Source organism: Ooceraea biroi, chromosome 5, assembly GCF_003672135.1.
Source record: "Ooceraea biroi isolate clonal line C1 chromosome 5, Obir_v5.4, whole genome shotgun sequence".
NCBI classification, from domain to species: Eukaryota; Metazoa; Arthropoda; class Insecta; order Hymenoptera; family Formicidae; genus Ooceraea; species Ooceraea biroi.
The window spans coordinates 3,879,863-3,892,119 of NC_039510.1; the positions used below are offsets into that span (position 1 = coordinate 3,879,863).

Sequence of the window (12,257 nt, forward strand, 5' to 3'; positions counted from 1 at the left end):
AGCGCGCAGAAGTAGCTGGAAAATTACCTCGAGCAGCATTGTGCGCGAGCCGAAGGGCTGCAAGCACCTAATTAGCCACTCAAACACTGCCGCACAAAGCGACCCTCTGTTATTAAAACGATATGTAAAACGAGGGTGTCGCCCCTTTTCATCCGGACAGCCGTCGCGCCGCGCGATCCGGCGCGACCCCCGACAGCGCGGGAATTTTTCCGGAAAATTCGTCGTCGCCCCCGAGGCCTTTGTTGAGCCCGCCATATCGTTATCGTGACACTATTATCCCGAGCGCAAAAATATTATACGTCGCCACACAATGGAAGAGTCTAAATCATGCGCGTTACACGCTGACGCGAGTTGAGATTTATGCCACCTGTGTGCTTCGATAATGCTGAGACCGATTTTTTCGATCAACCGTTGACTCGTTCTCGGTCGATGGAGAATAATACTACGTCGTGTACACGCATTACTGCTTTTTTTAATTTAACGAGAAGCTTCCTGGTTCATTGGAGTCGTCGATGCACGCAAAAGTGCTATTTATTATGATTAACTTTGCGTCAACTAAAATTATCGAGTTCTCTCTATATCAAGGGAACTGATCGTGACATTAAAGTAAGTCGTGGATATTGTCACGAACATTATCGCGAGAAATGTACGTATAACTCGCACTTGTCCGCAAATTAAACGCTCTACTGTACTTGACAGAAATCGTTGCAACGTGATAATACATTTACCTCGAAATACCGGCGAACATTCTATCGCGATCGGTTTGAAACGACGGCCGGCATTGTTAAATTATTAAAACGGTGTGCACAATTAATCGCCTGGCTAATTTAGCCGTTTAATTGCTAATCGATTGACAAGCTCGATCGACCGAAGTTCAACTGACCGCGCAATTTTAACACAAAGCCGCGTTTGTTAGACGTGACGAAGTAAACGCGTCCGATAGAGAGAATCGATTACGGATTTTTTGCAGAATCTACAAAAACGCGATTAACAAAGTACAATACTTTTCAAAGCTGCAAACGCTAACTTCGTATAATATGTATCGTCCCAGGAATATTTGACAAAAGTAAGTTATTCACGATTTTTTGAATTTGCCGAGAATTTATATAGTGCTGTCTAATTCAGCAACTCAATTCTGTCTATTTCTGTAACTCAATCTTCTCGAAGTTATTAATCGAAATTATTAATAAACTTTCCGTCATTCATAGCGACCTATTAATAATAGGCTATTATAGTGCCCGAAATTTCCGCATATCTTTCGCGAAGCGCCAGATCAACATTGACCCGCGCACCGTTTCCTTTCGTCTTTTCGATCGTGTGGTCGTATCGACACTGCTAAATGGTGCGGTAAGAGGAACGGGGAAAAGTTCCCGGTTATTAATTTTTCGCTACGCATCACGACGGACCAGACCTCAGCCAGCCGGCACCGACCATTCTTCTCTGAAACTTCTCGTCCCCCTACTTATCCCGCGAGGATGAGCGCAAAGTCGCAAAGTTTGTCGGTCATAATTGATGTCTCGTAAAAGGGAGCGCAGGGTGAGGGAATCGGGTGTGCAGGGGGGGGTGTATGAAGGAGGGATTGACTGAAACCGCCGCGGAAAAGTTTCGACAGAACTCCGCGCCCCCGCTGACGAAATCAATCGCGGCTGGATCGCTTCGGTTACGTTCCGGATGGAGAACGGATGGAAATCCCGTGTTCGGAAATAAATAAATGACACGTATCGCGTTTTATCCCACCCTCTTCCTCCCCCGCAACCCACTCTTGCATCCCATCAGGCTAACGTATTTTTAGTATCGCCCGGTCGAGACGGAGAAAGTATGTGCGCGTACAGACTTTTAGTCGCCGGTAAGTTAAGATCGTCTTATTAAATTATGCATTACGTTGCATTTCTCTCTCTCTCTCTCTCTCTTTCCCTCTTCTTCACATGGATTTCTAGCAATATAAAGCCTATAAAACTCTTATGAGTACGTATTAAAAATTAATCGCGGTTATTTTCGGCATGTCTGTGATAACAATGTTGCGATATGGAAGAGGATATACGTATCAATGATCTTACATAATAAACGTGATATTATAGAGATATAATTCCAAGGGAAGCCACTTTCGCTTGTTCAAAATGTGCGACAAATATAGATGTAGCTTAAATCCGTGTGGATCACAGATTAAATCAAATAGAGAAAGTTTGCGAAATTATGTGAAATGATGTAATCATGTACGCATACACATCAATATACCTAATTAAAGAAAGTAACTCTCTTTTCTCTCTCTTGACATTTTTCCTCCGCACAGCGTGAAAGTATTTTTAATTTCTCGAGTACAGAATGATAAATCGAGCGGTCTTAAGAGTAACGCATTACGAGCACCGACTAATTGTCGAGTATTCATTAATGCGGTCTTAAGTAAAGCCGTAGCGATGAAACACGCTACATCAAGATTATTTGCAGCGAGGACAAAGGCAATATACACCGGTAATTCGCGTTTTTTATCATTATCATCATCATCATTATCATTACAAAATAAAACTTCCATTTATTTTGTGTCGTCAAAAAGTAAAGTGCCTCTCTACGATAATACTTGTTAGCTTAACATATTGTGGAAACATTTAATCATAATTATAAACGTGTACTATATAAATCTAATGATGTCGTCGTGCGATGAGCGCACGAAGATTCTTGTCTCCCTTTCTCTTCAAACTTTTAATATTTTATGCTTACTTTACCCTGAACCGATATTGTGACGTAAAGCGCGCATATAACGCCAACCATGTCTCCGTACGCTAATACATAATAAAACGAAATGTCTTAATATTTATTTGATGAGCGCCAAGTCCACAGCTTTCATCATTTACGAGAAAGAGAAAAAGGCAGAGAGAGAGAAAGAGCAAGAGTCGCTTTATGTACTCCCGGTGAAATTCAAGAAACGATAATTCGACGCAACGGCTGTTTTATTAAATCAGGAAATATTTTATCGATCAAAGGGGAAGGAGAAGACGAACGCCCCCGGAAGTTTCGCTATCTAATTCCCGTGGGCACTTCTCGCAGAGAAGACTCCGGAAGGAGAAACCTCGCCAAGGTCCTACCACCAACCAGAAGCAGCTGGGAGTTCCTCGAAGTACTCGATCGTGGGAGAGAAGGATATTATAACTCGATACGAGCGAGAACGCGCGGTGAACTTTTCCCGAAAATCACGCGGAGAGGCAATAACTCGGGATAGAAAAACGCCGGAGATCCATTCGAAAACGTTTTGAAACGGAAACTCCTCTCTGTTTCTCTCTCTCTCTCTCTCTCTTTCTGTCTGTCTCTCTCTCTCTTGATGCCGCTTGAGCCAGCAAGTGATATCACTCGGACGGCCAATTTAAAGTTACGATTCGCCGAACGTTCCCGTGTCCCGGGGGACGATGACAATGACGGCCGATTCACGGTGCCCGGATTTGGGATGCCCGATTCGAGGTGCTTGGGTTCGGGGTTTAAGTCAAACCCGAAATGGTTTGACGGTTTGATCGTCGGGTATTCTCGGTTGATGGAGGACCTGACTTGCGGATTTTTAAGATGCCACTCTTTCGAGTCGCTTCAGGATGGTACAGGCAGTGTGTCCTAAATACAGTATCCTATATCGAGAGAATGTCCGTCTTGGAATAATTGTTCATGCAGGATCGCGGATTAGGACTGGACGATCGGTTAGCCGTGACGGTTTTTTTTATCTCCATAACTGCGTTAAATTTCACACATGTCGCTGCTGAGAGGAAAATCATTCATGGCTAATATCGCTCGAAATAGGTCGAGCAAGTAAAATTGGTAATCTGGTAATTGTTCTCGATTTGTCTCCGAAGTTAAAAGTGAAACAAGAGGGAACGCTTCAGCTGATAATTTCAACCAGCACTGCTACTGGTTTTGGTTTGCAGAATAGATCGTATGTCCAATGTAATTGTCGCAGCACGATCGTATACAATCATATTAAGCAAATTTCTTGGCGGAAAAGAGCGAGTTTCTTGAATGAATACTTTCTCCGAATCGCAATTATTCTTGAATATATTAAATTAAGTCTTTGAAATATTTGCGTTTGCCTTTTTGGGCCGAAATAAATTCTTTTCATTTCGAGCGTGGGCTACGTTCCCGCAACTTTCGAGAATATATGGCTTCACGGGAATCACGGGCCGACACTTACGAAACACTCCTTTTATGTGCATATACGTGAACTGGTGACTTGGTGCACTCGAAACTTTCGCGGGATAAACGATCCGCGGCGTATTTTCATAACGATTTCCTCTGGCGTGCCCGTCTCCCCGCGACTTCGATTCCGGAAATAGTCATTCTGGAAGTGAGAGCGACGGAGCAGCAGGCGGAGGGGAAAGGACAGAGGGGACTTACGTTCGACAATCGAATAAAACCGTCGCACGGGGGCGGAATGCAAAAAGTTTTAAAGAGAAGAATTTCAATTTGTGTAATATCAGATATTTCGGATTCCCTGCCGTCCGGCGGAAGAAGAGAGAAAGAAAGGGAGCCAGTGAGCAAGTGAGACAGCAAAAGAGGGGAAAAAGAGAGAGGTTTAATCAATTAGGCGAACGTGAGGTGCGACGGCGCGAATAACTGCATGGTCGGGAAAAGTTCGCCGTGGAAACGTGCCAATGCCGGCGATTCTCCTTTCGTCCCCGTTTCGTCGCGATTGACAATCATGAAGCTCGAATGGGGAATTATATCAGCCGAGTAAAACGAAATATTGAGATTAACACCACTAATCTCGCGAGCGAGAGGAACTGTTTCTTCAAGGGTAGCTCGGTCCCGTTTCGCTTTGCAAGGTTCATCTTATTTGACAGTGTTGTGCATCTTATTCGCGTTGTGCACCGAGAAATACTTCATCCAACTCACTAGTGTACGGTTTTAATCGCGCGCGATTAATGCCTCCGCTTCGAAATGTGCGCGGGCATACGCGCGACTCGTTGCAGCTCGCATCAGCTTTGCGTTTGATACGCGTATACAACGTGCATATTTTGACATCGCGACTGTCATGTCACTCACGATCTACAAGCGTTGCTTTTTGCATAGAATCGATTGGTAACGCGACAGTCCAGAACTCCAGAGCCATTATTTCGTGCCGTTATTTTAATAGCGGTACGATCGCTCAGCTTCAATGTATCTCGAAATAGAAAATGTTCGATAGCAAATAGAGAGAGAGAGAAATTGGGACGTAAATATATTTATCGTGATTACAAGCTAAAATTAATTCAACAAGTAAAAAGCAATCAATATAATTGTGATAAAATATATTAAATGAGAATTATATTGATTTATATCAACATATTAACATATTTATTTAAAGCTCTTTAGTGTAGATTTTAAATTTTAATTAATTATGTAGATTTTAACTTTGTACTTACTTTGAACTATCCTGATAAATATTCGCTAAATGCATTACTCGTGATAGTAAATAACAAAAATAAAATTTCGTGCTTACTACTTTTGGGCAAATATACGCTTAGACGATTTTATTCTAACGCGGAGAATGTGGTGGCGGAGATCATAGCGCGCGAATAGTCTCGGCGTATATGTATATACATTATGTATATTATATATATATACATACACACTCGAAGAAAAATCGTGGATCTCGGTCCGAGTTCTCGCAGTTTCTTGGCGCATCTGCTGCGTTTGCATATGCTTCCGTACACACGTACGTGGCGTGCGCGCGCGAAGGCGAGAAATACTTTTCGAATAAATTGTCGCGCAGGAATTCCACAACGATGCGCCGAACAAAACGCGGCCGCGCCATCCTCGTGGCGCATAAAATAAGGGGAGGGACGAAAGGAGGGTTACTCGCTCGTAGGTCGAACGGTCGAATGGTCGAACGGTCGATCGGTCGGTCGGTCGGTTCCAATGGGACCATGTAGTCGGAGACCACAACGAAGTGCCTCGTAAAAATGCAAACTTCTCGCTTCGACGCATCGACGACGGGGATGGCGCGAGAAGGGGCGCGAGAGAAAACTAGTCGTTGCGCGATCCGACGTTGTCGCTTCGCCCGCGCCACGTCCAAAAAGTTGGACGTGAATTGTGAAAACGGAAAAGCTGGAAAAAGACGCGAGCAGGGCCGAGCGGCAACGGAGGAAGTCGGGTGACTGTGGTAAAGTCACCCTACGTGGGAAACTCTCGAGAACTTCGTCCAGCGCGTTGTCGTTCGTGCAACGTGGGTGGTCGGAGCTTGTATCGGACACGGGAAAGGGAAAGAAAGAAGGGAACGAGTGCGGGGGAAAGAAGGAAGTAGATTGTGGGGATCGTTTTCTCCTGACTCTTGGAGGGGTGAAACGAGACAGGAAGCGACGCCGGGATGATTATCGAGAGCACGGCACCAGTCGCGTGATATCTCGGGGATAATTCTCGACTGTCACGCGGACGAAAGAATGAGCCAAACGGTAGATCACGGTGTGGGCTGATGACTAAGCGAGGGACGGGAGGAGTTGCCTGGAGCGAATCGAGAAGGTAGCAATAATCTTGGAAAGCAATTAGCAGTCGTGGGACTGGCCTACGAAAACATCAGAGATCCGTTTCGGGTTGATTACTTTCTTACCGGACTCTCTCTCTGTGTATCGTTCGGGGGTGGTTTACCGCGTCCCCTGGCACGGTTTAACCGGTCGAGTGTAATCGACGAGAGGCGGAATGGTCCATGGCAATCGCTTTTTGCAGTTAACTGTCGCGTCTGTGAGCCGGGAACAATTTGCGCGACGATATCCTCTGTCAGGAGACACGAAATAATTCGCGTATCGTCTCGGTCGCGATTTCGATCGACGTCAAACGAAGTAATTACCAAGTTGCCACTTAAAATCATTTAATAACGGATAATAAATGGGAATTAGTAACACCGAATGCATCAGCGTTGCGAAAGTACAATATCGATACATGATCGATAATCGTGCTTTATCACCGACATGGATCTCATAATTTGCGGAGAAATGAAGGGAGGGAACAAAGGAGGAGGAGAGCGAGACAGAAATTCGAGGCTGGCAAGGCCGGGACAGACTGCATAAATCGCTCGGAGCAAACGGAGATGCACCCTCGAAGGCACTTACTGTTAACACGCTCTAAGTATTCATAGTTCTCTCCGGTGTGCATCGAGTTATTCTGCCTTAGTGGCGTAATGAAGAGGAAACGCGGCGAACTACTAACCTGAGGTGGATAGTGATCCGGCAGGGCGCGCAGGGCTTCCCTGTATGCCGACAGGGCTCTTTGTAATCTGCCCTGATCGGCATACAGTGCGCCTAATTGAAGGAGGGCCTGCACCCTGGCAGCCTCGTGAGCCCTTTTGTCCTTGAGGCCGGATCCGTCCAAGGATGCGCCGGCGCGTAAAACCGTAGCCGCCTCGGTACCACGTCCGACCGAAATCAGCGCGGCCCCCAGATTCACGTAAGCCTCTGCAAAGATAAATGATAAGGATCGTGAATGCCACTTACAAGAGAGATCACCGATGTCCGGTGACCTTAGTCCTGTACTTCGATGACGCTCCCCGTCGCGCTTTCTTACTGTCTAAACTCTTAAATTATCTTTTAACATTTAAAAATATTTGAAATATTTGAAAGAGAAAAAACATCGAGTTTTCTACAAAATTTGTGATTCTGTTGCAAGTCTGAAACGATTGTGTTCTCTCAAACGCAGCTGTGACACATGTTAGGATTATACTCAGTCTTGCACTCAGGATAATACGTGTTTGTAACGCTCGAAATATGCAAAAGCAAAAGTTGCACCGCCGCCTGGATTACGGAGAATAATTTCATGAGCCGAAAAGATTGCATGCGGCAAGTCCCGACCTCGCGGGAAACTTTAGATGTGAAATTTCGCTTTCTCGACACCTTTATTTCTGACTTTAATTAAAAAAGTCCCTTCAAGGGGACTAACTTTCCTAGGCCTTGAACTGGGATAAGTGCTTTGTCGCTCAAGTAAAATTGTCACGATCTCTCGCAGGCCGCAAAGATGATAAGAGATAATACGCAGGGAAACTTTCGACCTGAAATAAGGAAGAGCCAGGAAGTTTTAACAAAATTTACCACTGGATTCAGACACTTTTTCCCGTGGTTTCCGTGAAACGTTAAGTAGTAAAAGTCAAGCATGCAGTCAGACAGATTATGATTTACGTATTTATTGAATTGCTCAGGATGACACAGTTGTTCCAGTGAATGTTTTATTCGTTATCGCAACTGTTTAGATACTAAAGAATGCAGGGAAACGATCAATGAATGTAGAATACGATGCAAAATGCGAAGGAACGTAAAAATGTGCAGCCGGCGCAAGGAACCGGTGATGCGCGTCGCATTTCATTTCAAGACTTCGGCGATCGGTTAAGGGGAAGAAAGGCGGGAATGAGAAATGGCGAGCCTGGCGTAAAAGCCGAGCGTACAGGTTCGCATTTAGTCCACGTGAAAACTTATTACGCGGTACGCTCGGATACCACCTGTTACCATATATCTCTCCCGAAACGCGCTCACGTTCCTTATTTTCCCCCGCGTTGCGAAATAAATTCCGATCTTCTCGCCAGGGTGGTCGCATCGATTTAAGCCGGACACCGCTGTGCGTTACGGGGTGGAAATTAACACGCCGCATTCGTAAATGGGTGGCGATGGCGTACATCTCCCCTTTGCGGTGTTAATTAACAAAAACTATGCCGACCAGGCCAGCAATCGGCGCGTCGCGTCCGAATGGTCGAAAGCACTGGCGATACTCTCGCTTCGCTCATTATTTTAAATAAGGAATGAGCCAACTGTGCAGTGGTGGAATCGAGCGATCCATTTTCCTCCTGGCCCTTCCCGGGGATACTTCATGGAATTAGAGCGCCGTGCTTTGTAGGATCTCCGGATGAATCTACGTGCGTCGATACGTCTCTATCGCGCCGATAATCTGTAGTAGCAACATACGATTATGGCATAAGCCTTCATCTTATTTTAGCAATAATGTATTTTCCATAATCACCAAAAAGATTGTTATAAATTCATCAAACATGTGTGCGTTCTGACGCTTTGCAAAATATTTGTATATTAAGTGTGTCATATTTTTATATTATGTGATACGGCTATAATAAAAAAAACTCAGTTTTCATGCGAGGATAAGCTTCTCCTAAGGCAGTATCGTAAAATCGTGTATCAATTCGCGATCGAATCGTGTGATCGGGTCGTTAACCCGACGTCGCTGTAAACTCCTAACATTTCGGCGTGCGCTACCGGAAATACCGGTGGCATTTGAGAAGCAGGCAATCGACACCCCCGCGCGAGATAATTACGCCGTAAAAACCTCGGAGATCGCTACAACTCCCCTCACGGGAAATGACGGTGGTCATAAAGCGAACTTGCTGTCGGTCTCGCATCGGGTTTGCCGATGTCCTCCCTGTCGTTCAGTCTTCTTCCTCCTTCCGAAGGGATATTGCGGCGCGTCGTAAAAAGAACGGAAGATAGCAAACGAAGACGCGATGTCGGCAGCCGCGGCCTGCGTTTGGCAGTGAATTATACTGTCCAGGCCTTTTCCGGCTCGTATTTTCCACATAATCGTACTCGGTTGAAGAGGAGAGAAGTCAGGTGACCCGTCGACACACCGGAAAATGCGACGGTGGGTTTCGGGAACGGAGAGATGTTGGGTGAAAGCGCGGAGGGCACGAAGGAAGAGGCAGGGGAGCAACTCCCATGGGGTGCACGGTACGAGCGGAAGAAGGATGGGCGGACGGAAACTGCTGTTTCATCTCCGACTCCGCCAACTTGGCAAGACCGCCGTTCTGTTTGCTTCCTAATTACGAAAGAGAGAGAATAAGACGCGTCGAGAGAGAAAGAGGGTGGAAAATGACGGCGGTAGGTGAACGGGGGGCAAACCAGAAGAAGGAGGAGGACAAGCGAGGTGGGTCGAAGTGAATTCAACTCCGCTGCTCTCGCGGAATTAAGATTCCATTGTGCTACCGAGTTTTGTGTGTGCCTTGCAATTTTCTGGTTAACTTGGCCGGTTCCTGGCACGATCCGCTTCGCTCACGCTGCATCGCGCGCGCCGGATGGGCGTCCTTCTGACGAAGATCGATGGGCGCACGCGGGGCCGACGGCACCCTTCGATTTATCGCGACACGCGCTGGTTTTCCGTGATAATTCGTTGCGGCCACACGCGGGCGCGGGATGTTCGGCCGCGCGTACCGCGCTGCCGTTGATCTTGCGAGACAAAAGCGAACGCTCGACGCATCGGCGACCGATGTTATTCATAGAAGTCGCGGCTCGATTTATGCGCCGGCGAGAAAAATTAATAGCGCCCCGCCGAATATAAAAGCGATGCGCGTTTCGATTGAATTCGGCGCCGCGCGCCCCATACCGATGACCGATAGATGGGTTTTAACTGTTCTCCACCGTGAAAACTTATGATGCAAACATCAATGAGATAAAATAATGGCAACGTTTTACACATCTCAGTATTTTTTTCAGGCTTCTGAAGTTCTTTTCTTAAAGACAAAATGCATGGATTTAATAAATAATTGAATTTCATATTTTGAATCCCATAAAACATTCGATTTTTCAACACTTCGGCGTTCTCCTTCTGGAGGATCCTTTTTGTTGGAAGTTATAATCTCGGAACGTGTGAGCAGCGTATACGGCTTTCGGAAATGCACAGGATCGTCTTGTTCTCCGGCGCGAATAACGACGAACAAAGCGCCGGAGCAAACTTTCGCGGAGTGTGCGACTCTCGGCCGAGTCCTGTTAGTTATTAAACGCGGCCGTTAAGTACTGGCTGGCGGTGCAAGCTGTTGACCGTGTGTTGAAACGTTAGTTTCAAGATTACGGGACAATTTAGCACGCGGCATGGCGATGTAATTTCGCGTGCATCCGACTGTGACTCATTGCCGGAAATGCTCGTTGCAGCTACACGTAGGAAAGACAGAGAGAGAAAGAGAGAGAGAGAGGAATACAGAGAGACACGCGCGAATGAGAAAATATACCTCTCATTAGCGCACATACTATTAGACCACTCCTTTCGCGGCATGTTTCCACATTTGCGACCGTTCTTCCAGACCGCATTCTGCAAACTAAGCATTAACCGATTAAATTGCAACGAGCCGATGTTTGCCTAAAATTTTCGTAAAAAGTCTCGTTCCGATGTCTGTTTAATCATCGATTTATCTACTTGCGTGCGTCTGCCTACACGAGACCGCCAAATTCTCAATCAATGTGATTGCTTCAATTGTATAATATCTGCATATACATATATGTATGCATTGTTTTGAAGATACAAAAACATTTAAAGATTACTGATACATTCGCTGATGAAAAACTAAAAGCATGATCTCTCTGTACAAGATGTGCGATCAGTTTTACTCTCGGTTCAGCCTCGCAAAATTTAATGTTTGCAAAAGTAATACCGAATCCTCAGTCGAAGAATTGATCATCTAGGCCATGAGATTTTATATTGTGTTTTAGGGACTTTAGTTATTCATCTCCAACGTATCAAGTCGAAAATTGGTACCACCAGTTTCCCGAAGCAACGAACCGGATATCGCACGTTTATTCGCGCAGCCGGAATCGCACGCGTGACCGCCGTGCTGAAACGGACGATTAGACGAATGGACCATTCGGCGGCGGTGATCCGTGCCGGATTGCGAGAGGAGCCCGCACGTCCGGCGGATTTTCTTTCGGCCCCGTAAATCGGTCGTAACCGTCCGGCGTTTAAAACACGACCGGTCCGAGTAATTAGTGGCCTGATCGGCCGCCAATTTGTGGGTTGAGCCATACTCACATCCTCGCCGTGTACGTATTTTCAGGCTGATACGTGCGTGCGTCCATGCAAATGCTTCTGTGCTCGCGTGCGCGTGCATGAGAGTAACGCAGGTGCAACGTGTGCACGTGTGTAAATGAGAGAGAGAGAGAGAGAAAGAGAGAGAAAATATCCTTTATCGATCGATCGAACGACTATGGTGAATCAAGGGTGAGCGTGTGGATGCGCGAGTACGCGCTTTCGGCGGATGCGCGCTTCTCGAAGCGTGGATGCTGCGAGCCGAACCGTGAAGAATGACGGTTGTTTCGATCGTGAATGCCAGTCGATGGTCTCTCGGTTACATAATTGAAAGTTAAAGCGGGTCAGCGATTGCGTTGATATTTAAACAGAGCATTGCACGCACGGTCCACATCCTCGTGCTGCAATTCGAAAATCGTTTTGACAATTATTTCGGAATTATTGCAAATTTTCCATTAATTGCTTTTTTTCACTCCCGCGTTATCTCTTGTTTTTTTGTTACGCGTAATGATTCTCCTGTCCATTCT

At 46.0% G+C, this 12,257-nt stretch overlaps 1 protein-coding gene across 3 annotated transcripts in view; it reads right to left on the reverse strand.

The window, feature by feature from the left end:
* LOC105287628 (transmembrane and TPR repeat-containing protein CG4341) overlaps positions 1-12,257 on the reverse strand; it is a 187,383-nt gene that overhangs the window by 12,877 nt on the left and 162,249 nt on the right. For all 3 annotated transcript variants that reach the window (XR_003406588.1, XM_011353273.2, XM_011353276.3), the window contains exon 7: positions 7,156-7,400. Coding sequence is in view for 2 of the 3 variants with exons in the window: in XM_011353273.2 (XP_011351575.1) it covers positions 7,156-7,400 (245 nt within the window). In the remaining variant the exon portion in view is untranslated. The remainder of the gene's footprint in view (positions 1-7,155; positions 7,401-12,257) is intronic.